This window comes from Taudactylus pleione, unplaced genomic scaffold (genome assembly GCF_031769625.1).
Source record: "Taudactylus pleione unplaced genomic scaffold, aTauple2 ptg000170l, whole genome shotgun sequence".
NCBI classification, from domain to species: domain Eukaryota; kingdom Metazoa; phylum Chordata; class Amphibia; order Anura; family Myobatrachidae; genus Taudactylus; species Taudactylus pleione.
The window spans coordinates 10,925,973-10,953,530 of record NW_028284572.1 but is presented as its reverse complement, the minus strand read 5'-3'; the positions used below and the strand labels follow the sequence as shown (position 1 = coordinate 10,953,530).

General features: G+C 42.1%; 1 protein-coding gene across 1 annotated transcript in view; it reads left to right on the top strand.

Annotated features, from left to right (window-relative positions):
* TMEM131L (transmembrane 131 like) overlaps positions 1-4,536 on the top strand; it is a 135,220-nt gene extending 130,684 nt beyond the window's left edge. The window contains exons 34-35 of the mRNA XM_088475318.1: positions 646-815; positions 3,805-4,536. Coding sequence (XP_088331444.1) covers positions 646-815; positions 3,805-4,080 — 446 coding nt within the window. The 3' untranslated portion in view covers positions 4,081-4,536. The remainder of the gene's footprint in view (positions 1-645; positions 816-3,804) is intronic.
* The last annotated feature ends 23,022 nt before the right edge of the window (positions 4,537-27,558 follow it).

Below are 27,558 nucleotides of genomic sequence, written 5' to 3'. Positions count from 1 at the left end.
TAGTAATACAGATTAAATCATAATTATTGATAGCCCACTAATCAAGTTGGATCCCATGGTAAATATTTATAACCAGTATCACATATGTGGGGGTAAACACCTGAGAGTAAAATATGGAACAGAACAAAAAATTAGAGATGAGGAACTCTCTCGTTATCAATTGCGTTTAAAACTAAAACGTAACTTTTAATAATTAATTTAAATATTAATAAAAACATATTCAAACCGACATATAGAAGTAAAAACAAAAGAGCTCAATATAAGAGAAGCAGCGAGAATATATATGGCAATGTAATTCAATCTGGAAGCACAAATGCTCCAATATTTGTTGCAGCAGACTGTCAGTGCGCTGCAGATGAGGATAAGGCAAGTAACCGTGCATCTACCTAATTCTTTGTAACCGGTTCCTACCCCTAATAGTAGAGTGCGTTACTATTGGGCTGGAATGGAGAGAAAACAAGACTTGGCAGTAAGAAATAGCAAGCTTCCTGCAGACCAATCACCTGGGTTGCGGATTGTACATTTTTGCATTAAAGTGTCTACAAAACATTACATTAACCAATGGCTAGACCTATTTGTTTATATTAATCAGTGATTTAAATGAAAAGAAATACAGAAATGCTTTCATGTACTCCATTTTTCCAGAAAACATGAACTACCACAATGGTTACTCGTGTCCTGAAGTACAAAATCCAGCTTTCATTGACCAGTGTCAGTCTACGTGGAACATGACTCCCCCAGTACCACCACCACCTCCTCCTCCAGCTCCTACCATGCCAAGCTCCTGGGAACCGACAAGCTACGTCAGTAATTCTGTAAGTGAATGTCTTCAAAACTACAGATGATTAAGTTAAATTGAGCAAATTGTCATTCAAGGTGCAATATAAATATATACACACACACTTACATATAGTTAGTATGTAGCGGGCAGTTTGACAGTTAACATGTTGACACTTACAGCAGGAGTAAATGACCGTGCAGGCAGGTGTATTCTCATACCTTTGGAATGGGGTATATGAGGAGCAGACTGACTTACAGAAGATAAACCAGTATAGCTTCCAAAATCACTTGAGTTTCAGAATCGCTGCAGAACAGAGGGGGTGATTCAGCTGCGGATGGATTTGCTAACATAGCTGCTAACATGCATTACTGATCTGAACTGCGTCCAAGGACTTTGCATCGGATCATCTGCAATCCCTTAGGCCGGCTGAGTGACCATGCTAAACTTTGCCAGGATGAAAGATTGTGGATTGATTATGCTGTCTGCCACAGTCTGAATGTATCGAGTGCTGAGCTACTCATGAACCTGCCAGAGTGAAGCCAGACCCTCAGCCCCAGAACCTGTCATTTAAGAGTGTCCCCATTTTTACGGATTGTGTGACAGCGTGTGGCCCTGACGAAGTTCAAACCTAGACAAAAACCTAATCCTGGTCAAACTACACCACCATGCCAAATTTGGCAGAGCTAGGTACAAAACTCTGGCCATACATAAAGGACAAACAGACGCAAACACACTTTCTTCTTATTATATATAATATACACAATACAATACACCTATCTTCAAATTTTGCCAAATAGCCTCTTTGACACGCCACAGACTTTACACTTAAACCGCACCATGCATCTCTCCTCAGACTTTTTCATAGAATATGCACCCTTGTTGCATCACTAATATGACAAAATGACAATGTACGGGCACCTTGGACTGGTGCTGGTACTGCATGCAGCTGCTGTGTGTGACTCAGACGCTAACCTGTGTAAAGGCCCCCATACATCAGAGATTGATTGCAGCAATCGTGCAATTTGCAATCGATTGTGTATAAAAATCTTTCCCTTTTCAATCGATTGCAGATTGCACAATTGCCACAATCGATTGAAAAAGGGAAAGATTTTTATACACAATCAATTGCAAATTGCACGATTGCTGCAATCAATCTCTGATGTATGGGGGCCTTAACAAGGCAAAGGATGGTGGTCCGATATGAGTGAGCTGGGAGCCATGGTTTGCACCACACATCAGTGCGCTTAATCTTCCACTTTATGCCAACTACTTTACAACCAAAATAATAATCACCAGTGCCTCGTACGCTACCAGTGCCTCGTACGCTACCAGTGCCTCGTACGCTACCAGTGCCTCGTACGCTACCAGTGCCTCGTACGCTACCAGTGCCTCGTACGCTACCAGTGCCTCGCACGCTACCAGTGCCTCGCACGCTACCAGTGCCTCGTACGCTACCAGTGCCTCGTACGCTACCAGTGCCTCGTACGCTACCAGTGCCTCTAAATGTAAGAAAGTCTGGGTAATGTTAATGCTTGTAAGTCGTGCCATGCATCCTGTACCATATGGCACTGAGATGATAGTTATATGAGCACTGCACTTTGTGTGTGTGTGTGTGTATATATGTATGTGTGTGTGTATATATATATATATATATATATATATATATTTACCAACGTATAAACATATATGTAAATATCCGTTGCACTGGAAAATTTTATTCTAAAGCTTTTAAATCACTGTTGCAATTAAATATTACACTATACGTTATTGTATCATATATACACACACCTTTGTGTGTGTATATATATGTATGTATATATATATATATATATATATATATATATATATCTCAAAACCAAACCGGCTAACCAATTTTGCGCATCCAGAAAATGTCCATATATATTCGTGGTGCATCACCCCTAATAAGCCCTTCTCCCATAGGGTATTGTACTGTATGAACAAAGATGGAAGGAGGCCCACAATAGTGAAGTATATAAATGTAATGAAATTTACTTTATTAACCTATTTTCTAGGCACGGAACTCTTGTTTTATGGATAATCCAATTTATGGAATAGATCCACCAGGTGACACTTCGCTCTGATGTATATTATAATAGCACCAGTCCTGACTTTAACAAAATGGAGGCTATATTAGTGTATGGAGATCCACAACAAAATGGCGTCCGAAGATTGAGGACACCTTTTATATTTGCAAACATTCTATGAGTGTCTCCCTATGTTTAGTTTGTGCAAACTTTATCTAGTGATTGGTCTAATGAAATCAGATGACCAGACATGCCGGTATATAAACATAGGGGAGATTGATGGCCACACCCCACTAATGAAGTCCGACTGGACGAAACATGCCTGGGCGTGGCATGACTAGAACGTGATTGTGGTGGCGTCACGGGTTCAAAATGAAACGCGGAATAACATCAAATATGCTGGTGTGATCGGTTTTCACCCACTTACTCATGCTTGATTTGTGATATTGCAATGTATCACACACTGCCTATGTCATTGTTTTTAATCCTTTTAGTAAAGTTCATTACTTTTATATACTTCACTATTGTGCGCCTCCTTTCATCTTTGTGTGTGTGTGTGTGTATATATATATATATATATATATATATATATATATATATAATTAGATATATATATAATTACCAACCGAATACAAACTTTGTGATCTATCTACCTATCTATCACAAAGTTTGTTTTCGGTTGGTTAAGAGACCCAAATATAGTGCAAGAGAAGGTGTGTGATCAGTCTATTGTTCCATAGGTTGTGACCATCACGCGGGGTCCGAGTGCTGTACTATATGCTCTTTTCCCTTTATTTTTAATCTATTTTATTTAATAACAATGATCAGAAATCAGTATACAACTTTAATAGGTTGCTTTTAAATGCCAATATCCCCAAGTTACATACGTCTACAAAAGGCTTCCCTTACCCATCTTTATATAGTGCAAGTATTAGTTGTCAATGATTTCATTTATGTGGTGATTATGTTCATTTGCAGCCTTACCTCTCCAGCACTAGAAGTTTATCCCCCATGTCCGGACTGTTTGGTTCTATCTGGGCACCACAGAATGATGTATTTGATGGTTACTGCCCTGTAAGCGAATCGTCACCCCACTCTGATCACATCGAAAGCCACTCCATGATGTGCAAGCAGGAATACTCTTCAAGATTCAACCCTTTCCATGCATATATGAATCTGGACATTTGGACAACCGCTAACAGAAATCCCTCTTTTCCAGTTTCAAGGGACTCTGGATACTGTGGAAACATGTGAACAATATACTAGTGCAAGACAATGTGATTAGTATTACTTGCGGTTTATGGTCCAGGAGTGAGCAAGTTGTTGGAATACAATGTTGGTGAATATTTTGGCACTTTTTATATGGATAATAAATTTCCTTTTGTCTTTTTTTTTTTTTTTTAACTGACTATGAACTGTTCCCTGGTCTTCATTTGCAATCCACTTTCTCCAAATTTAGGACCAGCTATTTTCTAATGAACAATTTTTTAGTCTCAGTGCCACAGCTGCTGTCTTATGCTTCTGTGTTTGCATCATCAGCTGCCTGGGTGGGAGAATTTTAATACCTTGACAACTAAATCGTGAATGCACTCAGTTGTTTTTGGAGTTTTGTAAAAAAAAAAAAAAAAAACGTTTTGACTATTCAATACAGTAAAATTTCCTATTATCAGAAGTGAATCTGATCTAGCCTCTCTACTTCACTTTACCAGTAAATTGTGAAACAGGTGATTCATTGGTATTGTAGCAAAACAGGACCCCAAAGTATTATTATTATTATTATTACATTTTATTTATAGGGCGCAACAAGTGGTACACAGCGCCGTACATACAGTACAGGGTGCACAGAACATTACATTACAATAACCAAAATATAAACAGAGCACAAGTAACAATTAGCAACACAATTCTCCATACACAATACAGCAGGGAAGCTGAAGACTGTCATTGAAGTGCTAGAGAAGAGGGCTGTGAGGCAGTAGGGAGGAGGACCCTGCTCCTAGGAGCTTACAAGGGGAGAGGGTATACAGACAGATGACATGAAATGTTCCACAAATTTGCAAACAAACTCAGAACGAAACTCAGTTTTCTGCACATTTTATTTATTTGAAATAATGTAATGGGGTTTCCATATTTGTTTGGTTTGTGAAATCAGATTATATAGTATATAAAAGTAATACACACAATGTGTCAACAGTGTCACTGTCTGCAGCAGTATACCAGCGTTACGAGCATGTTCAAATGTAATACTGCCAACACCATTAAAATGCTTGAAGTAGCATTTTAACCTTAACCACATTGTGGTGCCTTCATACTGCTGCTGACAGTGACATTGGGCTCTATTTATTAACATTATTTTTACTAAAATAAAGTGAAAAAGGGTGTTTTCACACCCTTTTCACATTATTTTAGTTTCACCTGTATTTATTACAGGGCAATTGGAGTAGAATTAGTAAAATTCTACTCCAACCCCCAGTATCACTTATTTTTAGTAAAGCAGATCGCATTTCCCATAATTGTAATGGGAAATGTGATCTGTGTGCAAGTTACTAAAAATAAATTGTAAAAAAATACCGGGGGAAGCCCTGTGATAATAACGCCACCTGGAGGTGGTGTTATCCAGGGTCTCCCCCGGTTACCGGGCTCCCACTCTGCTCTAACGGGGAGAGCAGAGGCGGGAGCCGGTACCAGTAATCAGCTATGTGGTCTAAATAGACCGCAAGCTGATTGCTGTAAAAAAAAGAAAAAAAAAAAATTAAACATTTTTTTTTTACTTACCTGAATCCAGGGACCGGTGATCGGGCCTCTGGTGATGGCTCCTCTCCGGTCAGCTGGTCTCCCACAGTGCACTGGGGCCCGGTCATCAGGTGATCGGGCCCCAGTGCAGTATGGGAGATCACCTGATCGGGAAGCCCGGAGAAGACCACCGGAGGCCAGGAGGATGCAGGTAAGTGTAATGAAGGGAGGGGGGGTCGCGGGGGATGAGGGGGGTCCGCGATCGCGGGGGGCGGGGCTTAGCGTCGGTGGGGGGGTAGTAGCGGTGGTCGGTCGGGGCATGCGCGGGCTCTTAGTCGCGGTATTTTTTCCGAAAATACCGCGACTAAAGTGCGGATGGGATCCGCAGGGACAGAGCTTTATCGCAAGCTCTGTCCCTGCAAGGGATTTATAGTAAATCCCTGTGATATTACCTGAATTCGCAATGCGAATTCACTCGGTAATATCACACTACAATCCGCATTCAATATGCGGATTGTAGTAAATAGAGCCCATTGTCACTACAGAGGAATGTGATTGATACACACATAGGTTAGTTAATACGTTACTATCTGACTTGCATTACTGTGTATAGGATTTCATTTTCTGAGGCTATTTGTCATTGTGCAGCTAGTTAGGATTGGAAGGTGATTTACAAAATGGCATTCTGACTACATAGATTACATTACACTTTATCATGTATGGTCACAGCTTTCTGTTGAACTGTACTTCCCAGGAGCAATAAGCTGCATGGTGGTTGTTTTTAAATGTGGCTAATTATTAAATCTGAGCTTGTTCTGCAGGAATCTGCAGAATAGTACATTGAAAAGCTAGAGATTACAGCACTAACTTTAGTATAAAAGTATAATATAAAAAAATAATGTCTATACCCAAGTGACAATTTTTCAGAATCCAGTTATTGAACTAGAATACTGTCTTTAATATAGACATTGTCACAAAAATATTCTGAGTTCTTCGTACAATTACTAGACAACTTAATTTAATAAGTCATAACCTGTAGATGTAAGACTTGCTGTTACCTAATGAAAACTTTTTGAAACCTTAATTTGCTTTAAATTTGTTCATGTATAACTTCCTTTACCAACAATAGCTCTGTGATGGTCAGTCCCCGGGACTCCCACTCCTTTGTGCATATAACATAGGGATGAATTCAGTTGTGTGTGAAGTCCCACCAGGTATTGCCGCAGAGCACAGCTGCGCACATATTGGCCAATTTCGGTCATGCCTACATCTCAACTTTTCACTATCGCATCTCTATTGAGTGCAAGGGAAAGCTTGCGAGACAAGTGGATACAATATGCCATTCCAGAATGGCACATACTGTAGTGTCGATACCAAGGATTTGGACTCTTCCCCCCCAAATATAGTCAAGATATGTGGAATTCCTTCATTTGTGTTCTATTTATATGGTGTCTTATATATGTTGTACCTCTTGTGTATTGTATACTGGTATATTAGGTCAACACAATAGAATTTTTAACGTGTATATAAGTATTTATACTATGTTTAAGACATTTATTTATAATCTCCCATCCATTTTTATGAAAGTCATTTTTTTAAACCACAATAAATTGCTCTAAGGATTTCCTTCAAGGCCTTCCAAAGAGGCAACATTTATATAGGAATTGTCTTAATTTTCCAGTAAAGCAGATAATGGTTAAGCCAGAGGTTCCTAAACACTGTCTTCAAGGCTCCCCAACAATTCATGTTTTAAGGTGCATACGCACACAACGATTTTTTGAACGATTATCGTTAAACGATATCGTTTAACGATAATCGTTTAAAAAATCGTTCACTTTCTGAGTCAAACGATGAACGATTATCGTTCATGCGCGTTCACGTTTGTAGTTTGTAATTTGTAGTTCAGTCAGACTTGTCAACTGAACGATTTTCAGTAAGTTAATATGCAAAAATTGTTTGTAGTTCTAAAAAATCGTTCATTACATTTAGTAAATGAACAACTTTAGTAAACGATGTTAGTTAATTTTTTCAAGGGAAAAAATCGTTTACTAAAATCGTTCATTAACTAAATCGTTGCGTGTGTATGCAGCTTTAGAGATATCTATGGTTGAACACAGGTGGCTAAATGAAATTGACTGAGGTACTAATCAAGGGCAGAACTATGGGAGACAATGGAGGCGCCTCCTGCCGGGCTCCAGCTCTGAAGGGGTACCTCCTCCATTGTCCACAACGCTTAGGGCTGTAACTATGTACCCTGAGTGTACGGTCACAGCTGCCCAATACATGGCACCTCTTCCTGACACCTGAAAAGCCACCATAAACTAGTGGAGAGCTCCATGTCAGACCATCAGCTGCTCCCTTCATCTATCTATAGCCTGTCTGCTTGCGAATTGCTACATTGAAGTTTCAGTGGCTGTGACGGGGGGGCACCAAATTATAACTTGCCTCCGGGTGTCTAGGATGAATTTACACCACTGGTACTAATTAAGTCACCGGCGATGAAGCATGGTTATACTTAAAACTTGGACTGTTAGGGTGCCTTGAGGACCGAGTTTGGGAACCTCTGGGTTAAGCATTAGTCAGTTCCCATCACACTGGAATTTTGTCTTTTGATTTATGTATGTATTTGTATTTTGTAATTGCAGAAAAAAAAACTAGTAAGTTAAAATGTATAGTCTGAATAACCACCGTGATAGGAGGATTACAGGTAAGATTAATAACTGGTGGCAATTTAAGGAAATAGTCCGCACTGGTGATTTTTTACTTATAAGGTGGATAGAGCATATATGCTAAGTTATATATACCTACTCAGTATAAGGGAGCTATGTAATTTATCATTAAACCTCCTTTGTATGCACATTTCACAACAGTGAACTTTTACTTTGTTATGCAGTGACCAGAAAGCTTAATCAGGGCCTATTAACTGATACTATTTGTAGATGAAGTTTGGGCAACACTATCGGTGGGATGCAACATTGCCTCTACCACACGTACACACAAGGGTTAATTGTTTTGTCAGAAGCCAATTAAAGTACCAGTTTGTTTTTTTGGATTGTAGAAGGAAACCCATGCAAACATGGTGAGAAAATATAAACTACACACACATTCACACCGATTGGAATCGAACCCATGACTTTCGAGCTGTAAGTTACCAATGCTAACCACTGTTTCATTGTGATGCCCGAAAAGGTGTTGTGCCTCCTACATCCATTTATTTAATCAAAGTAAAAGATCGGACATATTTAGGTTTATTTTTGTACTTGGATTAGTCTTCTGTGCCAGATATGTGCCAATTGTAAAGTTTATGTTTAGAAGTTTTAGGTTTGCATCTTAAATTTCTCTTGATCGTCAGCATTTGAAGATCCATGTCCAGCATCTCTGAGTCAAATTAAGAAATTCCTCAACCTCTTTGCTTAGCAATATTTTACTGATTTAATTGATATTGAGAGGGGTTCCACCAGGTTTTATTCTTTGTGCTGTAAGGCCAGTTTCTGTCCTCAAATACCCTCAGAAGGTCATGTTTTGAGGCTTTCTTTATACTGCACAGGTAAGTACAGTTAATGGCTTGGTAAGTATCTGCCGCTTGTTCTCACAAAATATGAGCTGTTTGGAGATACTTGCGAACTGGAGTAGGGAATCACTGCTGTAGGCTGTTGTCGCAGCCTCATTGTCTTTTATATTTGTCTGTCTTCTCAGTCCTAATCAGCTCAGTTATTATGAGTTCCCAGTGTTCTCCAGGAGTATATAAAAGGTTATTAACTGGCGGTTGCTGTCACTGTGTCCAACCCTGCTTTTCAACTTGCAGCTTTCTTGTCTTAATCTCAGTCCTTATTTTATCTTGTGGCTTTATGTCTTCCATTTTTGTATTAGACGCAGTGTCTTGTTTATCCTGTGTCTGGTTCTGTTAGCTTTGCTACTTTCCCTTAATTTTCTGACCTGGCCCTGCAACATAGAGCTTGCCCTGATTGTGTCTCAAAGCTTTATGGGCTCCTCATAAGACCAGGGAGAATCTGAGTATCCTAGGGCATTCCAGAGGGGGGAAAAACAGCTAATTTAGGCTGAGGAGCCTGCTGACACCAGGAGCACACTTCAGTAGTGGTTGACTTGCAGGTCTTTCCACATCTTTGTATTATTCCTACTTCAGTCTTGTCTGTTGTTCTGTAAGGCCAGCACGACTAGAGCTATTTACATAACCTATTCGCTATATGAATTTAAACATTATTTGTATGCCTTTCTTGCAAAATATGGTAACTCCAGCTAGTAGTTTGTGGTTGATCCAGGGAATTAATCAGGCTGCCACTTAGGGGGACAGAAAGTAATTTGGCTCAATAGCAAGGACAAATTAGCATCTGCATTGCTGGGATTTTAATTTGAGTTCTTCATGATCAGTATGGCTGGTCCGTATAAGAATAAGATTGCACTTGATGGGCAGTTTTCTTTATCAACCTACATGAACTTGTGAACCATAATGCTGGATTTTTGTGTCAATAAATATATGAAATATTGTAACAAAGATGTTAAAAAAAAATAATTGAAGTTCTCCTCAAACTTCTACGACACTGCATACATAGAACTACACCCTCGTTAAATCTACAGTTATTACAGATACACACATTTATCATATCTCCAGAAAACTCTAGTTTTTCATGTCCCAGCCTATAGTTTTATATTAAATTGGTATGAAATACCGCCGGAAGACCGGCAACCGAAGATCCCGACAGGTAAGTATTTTAATTATTACTAATCCTATTCCTCCCCCCCATAACCCCCTTTGTAAGTGCCTAAACCTAACCCCCCTTTCCCCGCAGCCTAAACTTAAGTTTTCCCCCCGGGGGTGCCTAACCCCTCTTACCCTAGCGTAACCCTCCGGGGGGATGCCCAACCCTAAATTCCCCCGGGGGCCCCTAACCTAACCCTCCCCCTCACGGCTGTCCGCGCCCGCCACCCGGCTTACCTTTGTTCGGTATGCTGGGTGTCGGGCTCCCGGCGTTGGTAAAATGACAGGCGTCGGGATTTAGTTACTAATCAGACCAAATCCATACTCTCAAAGTTAATCTGAGTACACACCTGGACGACCAGACACTGCGATGTAACGCTGTATCGCTGTACACTCTGCACAATCTGCTGTATGACATTGCAATATATTGTTACGTCTGAAAAATTGTAACGGAAAATGGTACGCTAAACATTGTGCATTGATTATTTAATTTATAATTTATATAATGTGGTATATTGCACCAGCACATCAATGCTTTTGTCTCAGAATGCATACCTTTGTATGGTTCCAATTAGTCTATTACTCCAATAAGGGAACAATTCTAGAAATCTTCCAATAAATCTAGTCAATAAATCAACATAAAATATTTATCACACTGCAGTAAATGTCATATTAAGAACAAAATAATGCCTTTACATAAAAATATAAAGCATAAGGCTTATCTGCATTCTAGAAGGTTATAGCAAATGAATTTTCCTGGCCATAAAATAATGTACAATGGGTGCAATAAGATAATTCAGTAAACAGTTTGTAGTGACAGATGCTTCTTGTCCCAGACTTCTTCAGAGAGTGAAAAAGTCTGGGACAATATAGGTTTGTAAAACACTTTTAGCTGTCTGTAATGTTCATTTCAAACCTCCCCAATGGTATTGCGCCTGTTTTTGTAGCATTGCAGGTGTGACTGGACATGCATATGGTGGAAAGAGTCCGGTCTACTGTACTGCAGCTCTAGGTTCACAGCTTTTAGTAATTAACTTTTAAAATGTTCTTCTCATACATTGCATGATCAATGATGTCTTAAAAAGAATCAATAATTTCCCTGTGGACAAGCCGCTCCGTTTATGTACTTTAAAAATGTGTCTGGTGTTTATTAGGGATGTGCGCCGGACCATTTTTGCCGGATTTGGTTCTAATTCATCATCCGGATTTGGATTTGCCAAACTGCGGTGACTGGATTTGGATTTTTTACAAAAATTGGCAAAAAAAGCTAAAATCACATAAATCTGGCTTTTTTTTTCTTCCTAGAGTTATTAACCTCAATAACATTAATTTCCAGTCATTTACAGTCAATTTAGACCACCTCACAGCTTAAATTATAGTTTTCACCATTTTTGGCCAAAGGTTGCAGTGAGCTGACTGGTTACCAAGCGTCAGAGCAGCAGCGCAGTGGCACAGACACCACAGTTTAAAGCACATCTATGAAACATTGCCACACAGCAATGGCAGAAATGAAAGGTAGTTCAAGATGGAATTGTCCTTGGGCCCTCCCACCCACCCTTATGTTGGATATTAAAAAGGACATGCAGAGTCACAGTGCTTTTATACATAGAGGGCTAGTGCCCAAAGGAGTCACAGTGCTTTTGATCAATACACAGAGGGCTACTGCCCAAGGACTCATGGTGCTTGTATACACAGAGGACTAAGGCCCATGCAGTCACAGAGCTTGTATACAGTGGGCTAAGGCCCATGCAGTCACAGAGCTTGTATACAGTGGGCTAAGGCCCATGCAGTCACAGAGCTTGTATACAGTGGGCTAAGGCCCATGCAGTCACAGAGCTTGTATACAGTGGGCTAAGGCCCATGCAGTCACAGAGCTTTGTATACTGTGGGCTAAGGCCCATGAAGTCACAGAGCTTTGTATACAGTGGGCTAAGGCCCAAGCAGTCACGAAGCTTGTATACACACAGTGGGCTTATATCCAGTAAAGTCACGGAGCTTGTATACACACAGTGGATTTATGCCCTTTCATGGAGCTTGTATAATACACACAGTGGGCTATGCCCTGTCACTGAGCTTGTATAATACACTCAGTGGGCTTATGCCCCTGTATACACACAGTGGGCTATGCCCTGTCACGGAGCTTGTATAATACACTCAGTGGGCTTATGCCCTTTCACAGAGCTTGTATACACACAGTGGGCTAAGCCCAGTCACGGAGCTTGTATAATACACAGTGCACACAGTTGGCTAAGTCCAGTCACGGAGCTTGTATAATATACACACAGTGGGCTAAGCCCAGTCACGGAGTTTGTATAATACACTCAGTGGGCTAAGCCCAGTCACGGAGCTTGTATAATATAAATAATACACTCAGTGGGCTAAGGCCCTCATTCAGAGCCGTACACTCTGAGCAGAGCGCACGCTCTGAATGAGGGCCGTCCTCCATAACTATGGAGCGTCCCCCTGGACGCTCGTATAGCTGTGGGTCACCACCCACAGCCTATACGAGCGTGCAGTTTGATGGCCGCGATGGTCTTGACCATCGCGACCATCGAAACTGCGAGCCGGAGCCTGCGGTTGAGGTTTTCAACCGCAAGGCCCGGAGTGATTTTGGCTCTTATCAGAGCCAAAATCACTCCCACTGACATCACTAGTGATGTCAGTGGGCCGGCTTCTGACGGTAGGCGTTCCCTTGGGAACGCCCCTGTCAGGGAGGCACGCCCCCGGCACGCCCACCAAAGGGGGCGTGCTGTCAATCAACATCGATCAGACACAACGAGCGAAGGACTTTCCTTCGCTCGTCGCGTCTGGCGCATGCGCACGACGGAGCTCCCTCCGTAGTGCGCATGCTCAGTGCAGACCATCGACCCACTTGCGAGCGGACAGCCGCTTGCGAGTGGGTCTGAATCAGGGCCTAAGTCCAGTCACGGAGCTTGTATAATATAATTAATACACTCAGTGGGCTAAGTCCAGTCACAGAGTTTGAATAATACACTCAGTGGGCTAAGTCCAGTCACGGAGTTTGTATAATACACTCAGTGGGCTAAGTCCAGTCACGGAGCTTTCAATAATACACAGTGCACACAGTTGGCTAAGTCCAGTCACGGAGCTTGTATAATATACACACAGTGGGCTAAGTCCAGTCACTGAGCACATAGTGGCAAGAACTACTCTCTCTAACTGTAATCTGACTAGTCTCACTTTTCCCCTCTCTATCACTAACTAACTAAGCGTGACTGTTCCGTCTGGATACAGTCATGCGAAATGGCACCGACAGCCGGGCGCTGCACCTTTTATAGAGGCTGAACGTCACCCGGCTCTCGCGAGGTCTTGCGAGAATCCGACGCCGGCCTCGAGGTGGAATCCGAGTCAGGCGGGAACACCCGAACTTGCGTTCGGGTGGACTCGGATTCCACCTGTTCGGAGCAGTTCGGATTCCTCAGAATCCGAACCGCTCATCACTAGTGTTTATGGGGAATGATATTGAAATGCCGGCGGGGCAGGTAAGTACTTCCCCTGCCCCTCTGTGTGTGTGTGTGTGTGTATGTATGTATGTATATATAATTTTTTATTATACTGTATATATACACACACAGCCATGGTCAGAAGTTTTGACAATGTCACAAGTATTGGTTTTCACAAAGTCTGCTGCTTCAGTTTTTATGATGGCAATTTGCATATCCTACAGAATGTCAATGAAGAGTGATCAGATGAATTGCAATTAATTGCAAAGTCCCTCTTTGCCATGACAATGAACTTAATCCCAAAAACAACACTTCCACTGCATTTCAGTCCTGCCACAAAAGGACCAGCTGACGACATGTCAGTGATTCTCTTAACACAGGTGAGTGTTGACGAGGACAAGGCTGGAGATCACTGTCATGCTGATTGAGCTAGAATAACAGACTGGAAGCTTTAAGAGGAGGGTGGAACTTGAAATCATTGTTCTTCCTCTGTTAACCATGGTTACCTGCAAGGAAACTCGTGCAGTCATTATTGCTTTGTGCAAGAAGGGCCAACAGCGAAGCACCCTAAGACCATTCATGTGTGGGGTTGCTTCTCAGGCAAAATTGTGAGTGAGCCCACCCCCTTGGCTAAGGTACACAGCCATGAATAAAGAATGGTACCAAAACATCCTCCAAGAGTAACTTCTCCCAACCATCCAAGAACAGTTGGGTGACGAACAATGCCTTTTCAAGCTTGATGGAGCACCTTGCCATAAGGCAAAAGTGATAACTAAGTGGCTCAGGGGAACAAAACATCGAAATTTTGAGTCCATGGCCAAGAAACTCCCCAGACCTTAATCCCATTGAGAACTTGTGGTCAATCCTCAAGAGGCGGTTGGACAAACAAAAACCCACAAATTCTGACAAACTCCAAGCATTGATTAATCAAGAATGGGCAGCCATCAGTCAGTATGTGAAGTTGAGTGACAGCATGCCAGGGCGAATTGCAGAGGTCTTGAAAAGAAGGGTCAACACTGCAAATATTGACTCTTTGCATAAACCTAATGTAATTGTCAATAAAAGCATTTGACATTTATGAAATGCTTGTAATTTTACTTCAGTATACCATAGTAACATCTGACAGAAAGGTCTAAAAAAACACTGAAGCAGCAAACTTTGTGAAAACCAATACTTGTGTCATTCTCAAAACTTTTGGCCATGGCTGTATGCAATATGGCCACCATACTGGTTGTAAGAGTGGGCCTTGCTTACATTTAGTTAGGGATGCCCCAATCTGCTCATGACTTTTTAGAATGCTCAGTAGTGCACCCACCCACTGTACACACCACAGTTTTGAATTGTGAAAGTATTCCAGTCAATAAGGTACATATAAGAAAGTACTTATTGAGGAGTAGTAGATTAATTAATGTTTTTGTAAGTCACTATACTTCCATTGTCACTGTAATTATGATATATAATGCAGTCAAATCCCTACAATAGCATTACCTGCTCTTTGCATCCAGCAGTACAAAGTTCTATATTGTGAATTACTGTTTGGTTGTATTTTTACAGATTACAAACCGAAACAATTTCACAGTTGAAATCCTTTCAAAAATTACCAGATGTACAGGAAACTAAGTAACAAACGCCCTATATACAAATAGGACATATAGTTATTCCTAACAGTATATGTTAGCCCAGATTATTAAAACAGTTTTATAGATGCAAAAGTAACAAAAGTTCATTACAATGAAAAAGCACTGTCTAAAACTCATTTGTGTGTGTTACTTAAAGAACTGATACAGAGCTTTCTTAACCCGTCACTGAGCCTCTTTTAACACTTTTTGGGCTGGTCTCTTTCCAACCTCAATATCAGTAATTATTTATTGTATTTATGCAGTACCCACACAAAATGAGGCTAATTTTGAGCTGTGAACAAAGCAAAAAAAACCAAGTAACTTTGCACCTCTCTGATACCATGCTGCACTGCAGGTGGGGCCGATGCTAAATGTGCAGCCACAAAATTTGAAAAAGGGGATTCTTCTGTCCATCTGCCTTGGCTAAAATTGGAGCCTGCTTACACCTAATTGCTTGGAAAAAAAATCCCTTTTACAACACACCTGGAGTCTGGATCCAAGCTCTGGACTGCTCTGTGGCTGGTGCTGATCTCGCTGACCACTGTTCCTGCTGTAGCCAACTGCAAACCTGTCCTATGGCCTTCACCCATGTATTCTGATCCAGGATTACCTGGGCACAGTTATGTGCTGCTCGGAACAGGACCTGAGGCATCCTCTATTGCTCTTGATATGAGCCTGTGGTGCATATATTTTAGTCCCGGTATATTGTTGATTGTCCAATTGACTGCAAAACCTTGCTCAATGGCTGTTTGAAAACCACCATTGCCTCTACTTTTTTGGCCTGCAGTGTGTTTGAAGTTCTCCACAGATATTTTTACCAGGCTGTTTCCCCTTTCTTGCTTCATCCTTCTCGTCTGGTTTCCTCTTGGAGCTGGCCCTGCATAGCTGGCTGGGTATTGCTGTTCCCTAGAACCTAGTTCAGGGAACGATTTCCTCTGCCTTTTGCACAGTCCTGTTCCATGGGATCTCGTGTGCACCCATATTGAGCAGGCTTATGCATCTCCTTTTGCACATTGACCCTGGACTTCCAGAAACTCTGGATTGGCTTCCTCTAGCCATTTGGCCCATTGGTTGTCTCATGTGTGGCTGGTGCAGTTGGACCATGTTTAGGCTGCCTTTTTTATACTGGTTCCTTTGTCCTAGATTAGAACTTCACTGGTCTTACCCTTGTTCACCATAGTTAATTCTAGACCCTCTAGGATTTTATCTTGTGTTTTGTGTGTGCGATTAGTTTGTGTTGTACTATTTGCCCCTCATTGCTAACAACTCAATTCAAAACTGTCTGTTTATCTTAAGGAGTTTATGACCTTGCCATTATGTCTCATACTCTTGTGGTGTTGAATGACATGTCAAAACAGGTCTGTAAATTTTAAGTCTGTATATTTTCTATGCTTACCGTGTATAAATATGTTGATCAATCCTCCAGTGGTAAAACTATGCAGGCCAATATGAGATTGCAGAATCCTTTCCTCTTTCCCTGGTCACCTCAGGACTCCTGGCTTCTTTGTCTATTGAGTAGACTGTGAAGTGATATTGAAGATAGCGATGCCTCTAATTGAGAAGCAGTTACAGACTTAGGCCCTCATTCAGAGCCGTACGCTCTGAGCAGAGCGCACGCTCTGAATGAGGGCCACTCTCCATAATTATGGAGCGTCCTCCTAGACGCTCGTATAGCTGTGGGTCACCACCCACAGCCTATACGAGCGTGCAGTTTGATGGCCGCGATGGTCTTGACCATCGCGACCATCGCCACTGCGAGCCGGAGCCTGCGGTTGAGGTTTTCAACCGCAAGGCCCGGAGTGATTTTGGCTCTATCAGAGCCAAAATCACTCCCACTGACATCACTAGTGATGTCAGTGGGCCGGCTTCTGACGGTAGGCGTTCCCTTGGGAACGCCCCCGTCAGGGAGGCACGCCCCCGGCACGCCCACCAAAGGGGGCGTGCTGTCAATAAACATCGACAGCACGCCCCCTTTGATCAGACACAACGAGCAAAGGAAAGTCCTTCGCTCGGCGCGTCTGTCGCATGCGCACGATGGAGCTCCCGCCGTCGTGCGCATGCGCAGTGCACAACATCGACCCACTTGCGAGCGGACAGCCGCCCGCGAGTGGGTCTGAATCAGGCCCTTAGGTCGGTTATTGCAAATGCTATGTGTCAACTTGTTTCCAATATCAAACGTTTTACAGCTGTTCATTAAATTAAGTCCATTTCCTCTTTAACTGAGAAAATACCACAGTCAAAGGTTCGTTGGGGCTCCGGAAAGCAGCATTGGCCCTAATTTGATGTAATTTATACAGAAATATGTGGTTGCTGCATTAGTCCTCCAGGTAATGTTGAATATATTATATTAGAGAGAGCCCATAAACTGGGTTCAGATCATAGTAACACTGTTTAGATACCTAGGGCGGTTATTGCCAAATGTCTTAATTAGAGATTGAGAATCTCTAAGATATAGGGATGCAAGTTTTTGTCAAGTTAAAGTTCGTGGCATTTTGATCTTTCAGGACTTTTCCATTTCCAAAACATAGTTACCAACCATCCGGGTTTCCTCTGAAAAGTCCAGAAATCACGAGATTTACGCAGCTCCTGCGGCCCATCTCCACCTGCCCAATGACCCATCTCTTCATTGCTCCAGCATCCGTAGTGGTATAACTAATATAAAAAAATTCTACAGCGCTCCAATATGGCAATAAATGAATGGCCATAGTGTTATACATATATCACCATTCAGTATATAAATGTGTGTGTGTGTGTGTGTATATATATATATATATATGTATGTATATTATATACAGTGTGTGTATGTGTATATATATATATATATATATATATATATACATGCTTTGTATTTAGAACTGCTGCAATAAGTACTTTTGTACTTAGAGACATTTACAAAGTATCCATAAAAGATAATATAGCCACTTTACGGAGGACCCTCATTGGTTCCGGCACTTGACACTGACCATGCTGCTTTGCCGAGGGAAGTTTGTGGCTGGTGTGTCCGGCATCAGCTATATCTATCCACTGGAATATTGATGGTTACATTGTCAGCTCTGGTCATGACCTCTGCCACCACAATGCCATCATTTCTTGCTGTGTGGAGGTGGACATTTCCCTGGTCTGTAAGTCATCCTAGTATATGACAGCATGTGGTTCCTGGTTGCAGGGCGCGAATAGCCGACTTCTATAAGTGGCAAAGGTCATTTACTTACTGGAATATATATGGTAGATCTGCCTCGTTAATTTTCATTCCCATAATATCCATGGAGGTTATACCTACACGGTTGGTATAATAACAATGTATACACTGCATATGAATGTTATAACCAAAACCTGCAGAACATTTCAACCATCTCAATTTTCCAGGCAGAAGTGCTGGCACGATCAATTACAGTGGAGATTTATCTACACAACATTTTGGACATTTGAAACTGTCCAGTTATCTAATTTCCAATTAACTATACATTCAGTTATTGTGGCCTCATAATCTCACTTATATGTATATGAATGTTTTATGTTAGGTATAGTACATTTTTATGGTTCAATTCGTATCATATATATGATTTTATATAATTTATATATTTTTAACTCTAAATCATTCATTTTATGAACATATTGGAGTGCAGTGGAATTTTTATAATAGACATTCTTTGGGTTGGCTAACTTTACACAGCTGCCGAATTTGGTCATTGAAATCTCCTCCTTCTCAGCACCTGGTACATATTGTTATCTGCAGTAGTATGACCCTCTCCTATTGGCGAACACTATTAGTGGTCACAGATGGATGTACTGTAATCACGACACAGACAAAGGAGCCAACCTGCAGGTAGCAGAACACCTGCTATACCCACTATGTTTTGGGGAGAGGGATTGTTGCATTGTGTTGTATTCCGCTAACTATATTATATTGTAACCACTATGTGTTATTTGCTGGGGTTGGGTCTGAAACAAATTCATTACTGTGTTTGTGGTATGGGTATTATGGTGTGTGTGTTTGGAGTGCTGTTGCATGTATGTTGTGAAACAAGTGTATTACTGCATTTCAGGCATGCGTATTTGATTATGCTCCACAGATGGTCTTAAACAAATAGGTGAATGCATTTGTATTATGGATATTTACAATGCTCCATGTTACTATAATTAAAGTATTGGTATTTATTTTGTACAAAAATGTGGAGTGGCACTATCTTGAAAAAGTACTGGTGGGCCTGGCAGAGAGATTAATTTGGAGTTGTACTGCTGCCTGGACTGCTGGCATTAGGGGGCTCAAGCATATAAGGAGTATAGTGGTGATGTGATGCATATAAAGGGGCACGTGGGGGCCCTGGTATATAAAGCTTCATGTGGATAACATGGTATATAAAGGAGTATGTGGATAAGATGGTATATAATGGGGCCTGTGGAGAAGATGGTATATAAAGGGGAATGTGGGTGCCTGAAATCTGAGAGATAAAATGGTTGTAACCCTATTGTGGATTTGGCATACTTGCCAACTCTCCCTGATTGTCAGGGAGACTCCCTGAGACAGTAGCAATCTCCCTGTCTCCCTGAAGAGTCTAGCAATCTCCCTGATTGCACCTTACCACTATTATAAAGATGTTATATATAAAAATAAAAAGAGATATTTACATTCAACTGGGATCATTAGTATCATTTCACCACATTGGTTATAAGACACAATGATCCCTATGGCTACATACATTTTCTTTAATGTATCAGTGTGTTTTCATAGAAAAATAGATCTTAGTAACTGCTTTTGAATCATTTACATTTGTATGTAAAACAATGTTATGACATCCCTCTCAGATGTAGCTGTACACGTCCACTTTACTGCCACACTCATAGGTGCTGCTTTCACAATCTCCCTGAAATGCTTTTTCAAAAGTAGGCAAGTATGGGATTTGGCCATGTGCCTCCTTTCCTGGAATCTGAAATTGAAAAGGTGGTAACCTGCCAAAACAGGAGGGAATTCTCTCCAATATGGATTTCCCTGTGTTTACAACATGTTAGATTTGTCCTCCTGTATCCGGCTAGGCTCCAGTTATGGATAAAGGCCAGTGGCCAGAATGATTCTTCCTTGGTTAGAGAGTTTGTTCAAAATCTGCATATTGCTGATGATATAACACACTGATCTCCTCCCTAAATTGTACTACTTGTTTGTTTTGTGTTTTTCTGTTGCACTGCTGTTGTGGGTGGGATCGTATGTTGTAGCTGGGTATGTTTAATATTCTGGAGATAAATTTAGAAAAAGTGGTTTATAGAAGCGTAATTATGACTCATGGTTAGGTGGGATGCAGTTTGAGTACAATCCTAGTGTTTATGCTCTATGTATCTTTCATTTCTGATCACATTTCTACCTCCTGTTACTTATGCTGTTGTTGCATTGCATGAGCGCATCTATGATGGATGCAGGGTGTGCGGGCCCAAACCACACACCCTGAACCCATACATTATACTCAGGCCTGGATTAACAATGGGGCGGGTGGAGCTGCAGCTCCAAGCCTCCCACTGAAAATAGGCCCACAGGATACACTGACTGCAGTGCAGACAGGAAAAAAAAAAATACATGTTTTTCCTGTCACCACCAACAGCTCACCTACCATTTTTATTCGGTTCTTATCGCCAAGTTCAGATTTCTCTCATTGGCTATCCAAAACACATGACAGCCAGATAGCCAATAAGATGCAGTTTTTTAGATCTGAACATATCCGATTAAAACTGAACCGCACATCTCTACCCTAAAGCTGTGTCCACTAGTTGCCTAACTCAGGATGGGAAGCAGGCAAGCACATCCAGGTTAACTTTCCACAGGTCTACAGATCAGTGTGTGTATATGTATATGTATATGTATATGTATATATATATATATATATATATATATGTGTGTGTGTGTGTGTGTATATATATATATATATATATATATATATATATATATATATACACACACACACACACACACACAGGGACGGTTCTATGGTTATGCAAGGTACGTGGCCGCGCATGGCGCTACATAGTGAAGGGCGCCGCGGCCGCAACCATGCATTTCATTTAATTTAACACTAGCCAGCACCCAGCAGCGGACAGGCTGATATATATATATATATATATATATATACCCCCATGCACAAGATTCATGTAGTCCTACTACTATATTCTTCTGGCTCAGTCTGCTGTGGCTGTGGATTGGTGGGTAATTTGCACTGTATGTGCTGTGTATATGTGATCTCTGCATGTTGTACATTGCACGTGTATGTGTATAGCGTAATGCACAGTAATGTGTAGTATAGTACTGCTCAATGCTACACTACATTGAGAGAGAATGGGTGACTGTGTGAGAGAGAGAGAATGGGTGACTGTGTGTGTGAGAGAGAGAGAGAGAATGGGTGACTGTGTGTGTGCATATGAGACAACATCTGACTGCTGTGTGTGTGCATATGAGACAACATCTGACTGCTGTGTGTGTGCATATGAGACAACATCTGACTGCTGTGTGTGTGCATATGAGACAACATCTGACTGCTGTGTGTGTGTGTACATATGAGACAATGGATGACTTGTGTGTGTGACAATGGGTGACTTCTATACACCTTCTTAGTAGCCATATCTATCCTCAGTAATTGCCGTGCGCATGCTCGCCGTATCTATACACTGGAGAGGGAGTCTGGGGGCATGCCCAGTAGCTCCCGGAGTGCTGGGCATGCATCCAGTGTGACAAAATGGGGTTTGGCTCATGGGTATGGCTTTTTCCTTGAGACCATTTTTTCTGGTGCGGGCAACAATATGCCTGGGGGCGCCAAAAAATATATTTGCTTACCATAAAATTTGGGCTAGGGCCGGCCCTGTGTGTGTGTATATATATGTATATATATATATTTAATTGTGGTGAGAGGGGTTGTCTCTCACCTGAATTGCCCACATTCTGGTCCCTCCAAGGGAGGCTGGAGGGAAACCTGTGTGTTCTGCATTAGCAGTGGAGGTGTGGAATTCCAGGTTTTCGCATTTACACAGACCCAGCTGGACTAATCACTGGAGCACAGGAAGGGTTTAAAACTCTCACACACCTGATGTTCCTTGCTCCTGATGCCGGACAAACTGACCAGGCGATAGGCTGGGGGTGGTGGTTAGAATTAGGGTGCCAGGACCTGGAAGGTCCACAGACATTGTAACTGCTGATTGTTAAGCACAAGGAGTGCTAGGACATTTACTTTTATATTAATTTGCTCATCTTCTGTTATGTGCCTGTGTGTATCCAGGCGCGTTAGAATTGTTTGCTATTTAGTAACTTCAATGGGCACCTGACATTCCAGGATTTTCTTGGCAACCAAAGAGGGCTGACCAGCGCTCTCTTTCCAGGGTTTTAACAGGTTTACATGGTAGATTTGCACTTCTTTCCTTCTACCCTCCTGTCGAACCTTATAATTAACAGGTCCCACTGCCTCTATAACTTCATAAGGGCCTCGCCACTGGGCATACATTTTGCTTTCAGTGGTGGCTACCAGAACCAGTACCCTGTCTCCTGGTTTAAAAGACCGATTAACCGCGGTCACGTCATATCAACGTTTTTGCCACTGTTGTGCCTATCCATGTGCTCGTTAACGAGTGGCACAATTTGCCTTAAACTGCTATACAATTGGGTCACAAACTGAACCACGTTAGGCTCTTGGCATGACTGTTGTTCCCACCTTTCTTTTAATTGTAATTCTCCATCTTTCTGTGTGTTTTCTTGTATTGTCAATACATTTTGTGAACTTACTACACTTTGAGAGTGCTCCCCTCCTTTTTCTTATTTTACTGTATACTTTGAGTGTATGCTTTGGGCTGTAGAGAATCATCCCTGCAAGTAAAGACAAAAACCCAATGCTTATTGTTTTGGGTCAATACGGTACGCATTAAATTAATGTTAGTGTGCCAGGTTGTATTAATTACTACACTATAAGGCGCTCCTTCTCACCCTTCTGTTTTTCATAATTTCAAGACCACACAACAAGTGGTTTATTTGGAGAACCTACAGCTGCCTCTGTGAAAACGGGACTACAGTGCAACATATATCTGTCTTTATAAAGCAATCTACAGTTTCTCAGAATTCTACAGGATTTAGCGCTGCTTCAGTACCATCTTGTAATATATATATATATTTTAGTGGTGTTTTGAGGGAAGGACAGAGAGTGGTGGGTTTCCATTCCAACTAGGGGTGTGCCCCGGCCACGTTTTGGGTTTTGGATCTGGATCTTTCTTCGTGTTTTGGATCTGGATTGGTTTTGCCAAAACCACCCTTCCGTGTTTTGGGTTCTGGGTTTTGTGTTTTGGATCTGTATTTTTTTGAAAAAAAGCATAAAAACAGCTAAAATCACAGAATTTGTGGGTTTTTCTGCTCCTATGCTATTATTAACCTCAATAACCTTAATTTCCACTAATTTCCAGTCTATTCTGAACACCTCACACCTCACAATAGTGATTTTATGTCCAAAAGGTTGCACCGAGGTAGCTGGATGACTATGCTAAGAGATACGAGTGGGCGGCACAAACACGTGGTACATCTAGGAGTGGCACTGCAGTGGCAGACAGGATGGCAGTTTGAAAAACTAGGCCCCAAACTATACATAATGCAAAGAAAAAAAAGAGGTGCAAGATGGAATTGTCCTTGAGCCCTCCCACCCACCCTTATGTTGTATAAACAGGACATGCACACTTTAACAAACCAAACATTTCAGCGCCAGGGTCTGCCACACGACTGTGGCTGAAATGATTGGTTCGTTTGGGCCCCCACAAAACAAGCTGGCAATTAATCTGTCCCTGCACAAACTGGCTCTACGGAGGCAAGATGTCGTCCTCATCCTCCTCATCCACCAATTCCTCACCCTCTTCAGTGTTGTGTACATCCTCATCCTCACAGAGTATTAATTCGTCCCTGCTGGAATCCACAACCACAGGTCCCTCTGTACGTTCTGGAGGCTGGTCTCCCTGGAAGAGTTGATAATTCATTTTATGAACATCATCTTCTCCACATTTTGTGGAAGCAACCTCCTACGCCTTTCGCTGACAAGGTTCCCGACTGCACTAAACACTCTTTCGAAGTACACACTGGAGGGGGGGCAACTCGGGTTAAATAGAGCCAGTTTGTACAGGGACCTCCAAATTGCTTCTTTTTCCTGCCAGTACAGGTACGGACTGTCTGACATGCCTACTTGGATGCTGTCACCGATGTAATCCTTTAACAGACAGACGCACGCTTGTCGCTGCTGCTTTGAGGATGCAAGTACGGCTACAGCCCACACAATTCACAAAGACAGAAAAAAAAAGAACAATATTTTTATTATTTGTGTAGCACACTTTGAGGGTGTCACCACCCTTTAACAGACAGACGCACGCTTGTCGCTGCTGCTTTGAGGACAGTATCATATGCAGTGACAGTAGACTTGTCAGAAATTGTTGGCACGTCCTTCAGTCCGGACCAGATGTCCAAACCAGCCCTTGACTTATGACACAGGCGCACGCTTGGCGCTGCTACTATGTTGATGCACGTGCGGCTACATCGCACACAAGTCACAAACACATTAAAAAAATATTTTTTTATTTTTTGGAGCACTTTGAGGGTGTCACCACCCTTTAACAGACAGACGCACGCTTGTCGCTGCTGCTTTAAGGATGCAGGTGCGGCTACAGCCCACACATTTCACAAAGACAGAAAAAAAAAAATATTTTTATTGTTTGTGGAGCGCACTTTGAGGGTTACACCATCCTTTAACAGACAGACGCACGCTTGTCGCTGCTGCTTTGAGGATGCAGGTGGAATCTAGACGGGATTTGGAACCGGGGACACACTACCTCCATCAATTGTCTAAATCCCACTGCACTAATGGCGGATACTGGACGCACGTCTAACACCAACATAGCAGTCAAGGCCTCAGTTATACGTTTTGCTTCAGGATGACTGCTGTCGTACTTCATCCTCATCGCTAGGGACTGTTGGAGGGTCAATTGTTTAGTAAAAGTAGTGATGTTCCTACTTCCTCTCTGGGATGATGAACAACTCCCAGCAGCAGCAACAGCACTAGGAGGAAGTGGTTCTTGATCTTTCCCTATTTTATTTTTATCGGAGAAAGTTTGGTCCTCCATTTATGTTATATTGATATATACGTGCGGCTAAAGCGCACACAAACACAGAAAATATTTTTTTATTTTTGCTGGAGAGTAGTGCACTTTGTGGGTTACACCACCCTTTAAGAAATGAGCCAGCCGGCTCTTTACTTATGGGACACAGGCGCATGCTTGGCGCTGCTCCTTTGTTGATGCACGTGCAGCCACAGCGCACACAATTCACAAACACAGAAAATAATTTTTTTTTTGGTTTGGAGTGTACTTTGGGGGTTACAGCACCCTTTAACGGTCAAGCCAGCCGGCCCTTTACTTAAGACACAGGCGCATGCTTGGCACTACTTTGTTGATGCACGTGCGGCTACTGCGCACACAATTCACAAACACACAAAAAATATTATTTTTTTTAGCACTTGAGGGGAGCACCCCTGATGGACAGAGCACCCCCTGGACAACACTACAGCACCCCTTTAGGACTGGGACACTGCACAGGACTTTGGAGTGGACACAGCCCCTATGGAGAACTGACTGCACAACACAGTCCAGCCAGCCCCTGTGGACTTTGACGTAGTGGACACAGCCCCTATGGACAACAGCAGCACAGCACAACACAGCCAGCCCCTATGGACTTTGAAGTAGTGGACAACAGCAGCGCAGCACAGCACAGCACAACACAACACAACACTACTCTGCACTACACTACACTACACAGCCCAGCCAGCCCTAACTCCCACCCACCCTCTTCACTGTTCACAGCCGAGTGAGAAAATGGCGCCGACGCGGGTACCTTATATAGGATCCAAAACCCACGAGACTCGGAAGGCAGGATGATGACGTTTTGCCTCGATTTCAGATCCGAGTCAGGCGGGAAAAGTCGAGCCTGACTCGGATCTGCCTCGGATCGGGGGGGCTCGGGGGGGTTCGGATTTCAGAAATCCGAACCCGCTCACCCCTAATTCCAACATAAGTAAAGTGTGAACACATCTCTGGAAAATAATGTATGTAACCAGTGATGTGTAAAACATTTTTTATTTAAATAATTACTTTTTAAACATCTAACTGGTTGATTTTGTCACTGTCAGGTGTTCATCTGGTATGAGGGGGTGCCTACAGGTACTACCCCGTCATCAATCTGACTGTGTATTAAGGGGAGTGTATTGGTTTCTGAGCTACCCTTTGCTGTCATTCTCTGAAAAATTGACTTTCGCCAACATCTAATAGAATAATAATAAATATCATTAAGAATATATACACACACAATTGGTAGGTCAGCACTCCTGTGCAAAGAATGGTGCTATGGTATCTGGTGCCCTCTTAATTACCTCTGCCTGTGAAGGTAGAGGACCATGTTGCAGTCGGAAGGGCTGCACTCTAGACAGCTTGTATAAAACACACTAAAATCTGTTTAAGTAATCAGCATTTAAGAACTTACTGTATATTTGTCCTTTCGGTAATCCTGATACAAGTGAAGTTCTGAAACATAAAAGGATTTTAGTGTGTTTTATACAAGCCGTTCAGAGTGCCGCCCATTCGACTGTTTATAGCACATTTTTGCTACAGCACTCAAATGGAGCAACAATTGAATTGCTCCATCGGGCTCCTTAAAAAAATAGCTACCTTTTAAACAATTGAATCGCCCCCACTGAGCAAGACATTGCTCAGTGTGTATGGATTATTGGATCTGCATCAATTATCATATATTGTGTACCCAGCATAAGTTGTCAGTTAATTAATGTGTCCATTTACTGCAGTGGCTAGGGTTGTGGGATGTACACTTATAGAAATATGCCAATAATTTTGGATTTGTTTTCTTTTTTTTTTTAATTAATCTACTGTAAACTATTCTAGCACTCAAGGAAAGGCAGCCAATACAGTTTACATCCTTTCACAGGGTTGAAGGCAGGCAGGGCTGGATTAAGTTCTTTGGGGGCCCCTGGGCAACAAACATGTGGGGGCCCCTATTAAATGTGACAAACTGGAGGTATGCGCAGTGGGCAGTGGCGTAACTATGGAGGGTGCAGGGGGTGCGGTTGCTATGGGGCCCGGCGGCTTAAGGGGCCCGCCGGCCCAGCGATCGCACCCCCCATAGGCCGGGCGCCCGCTG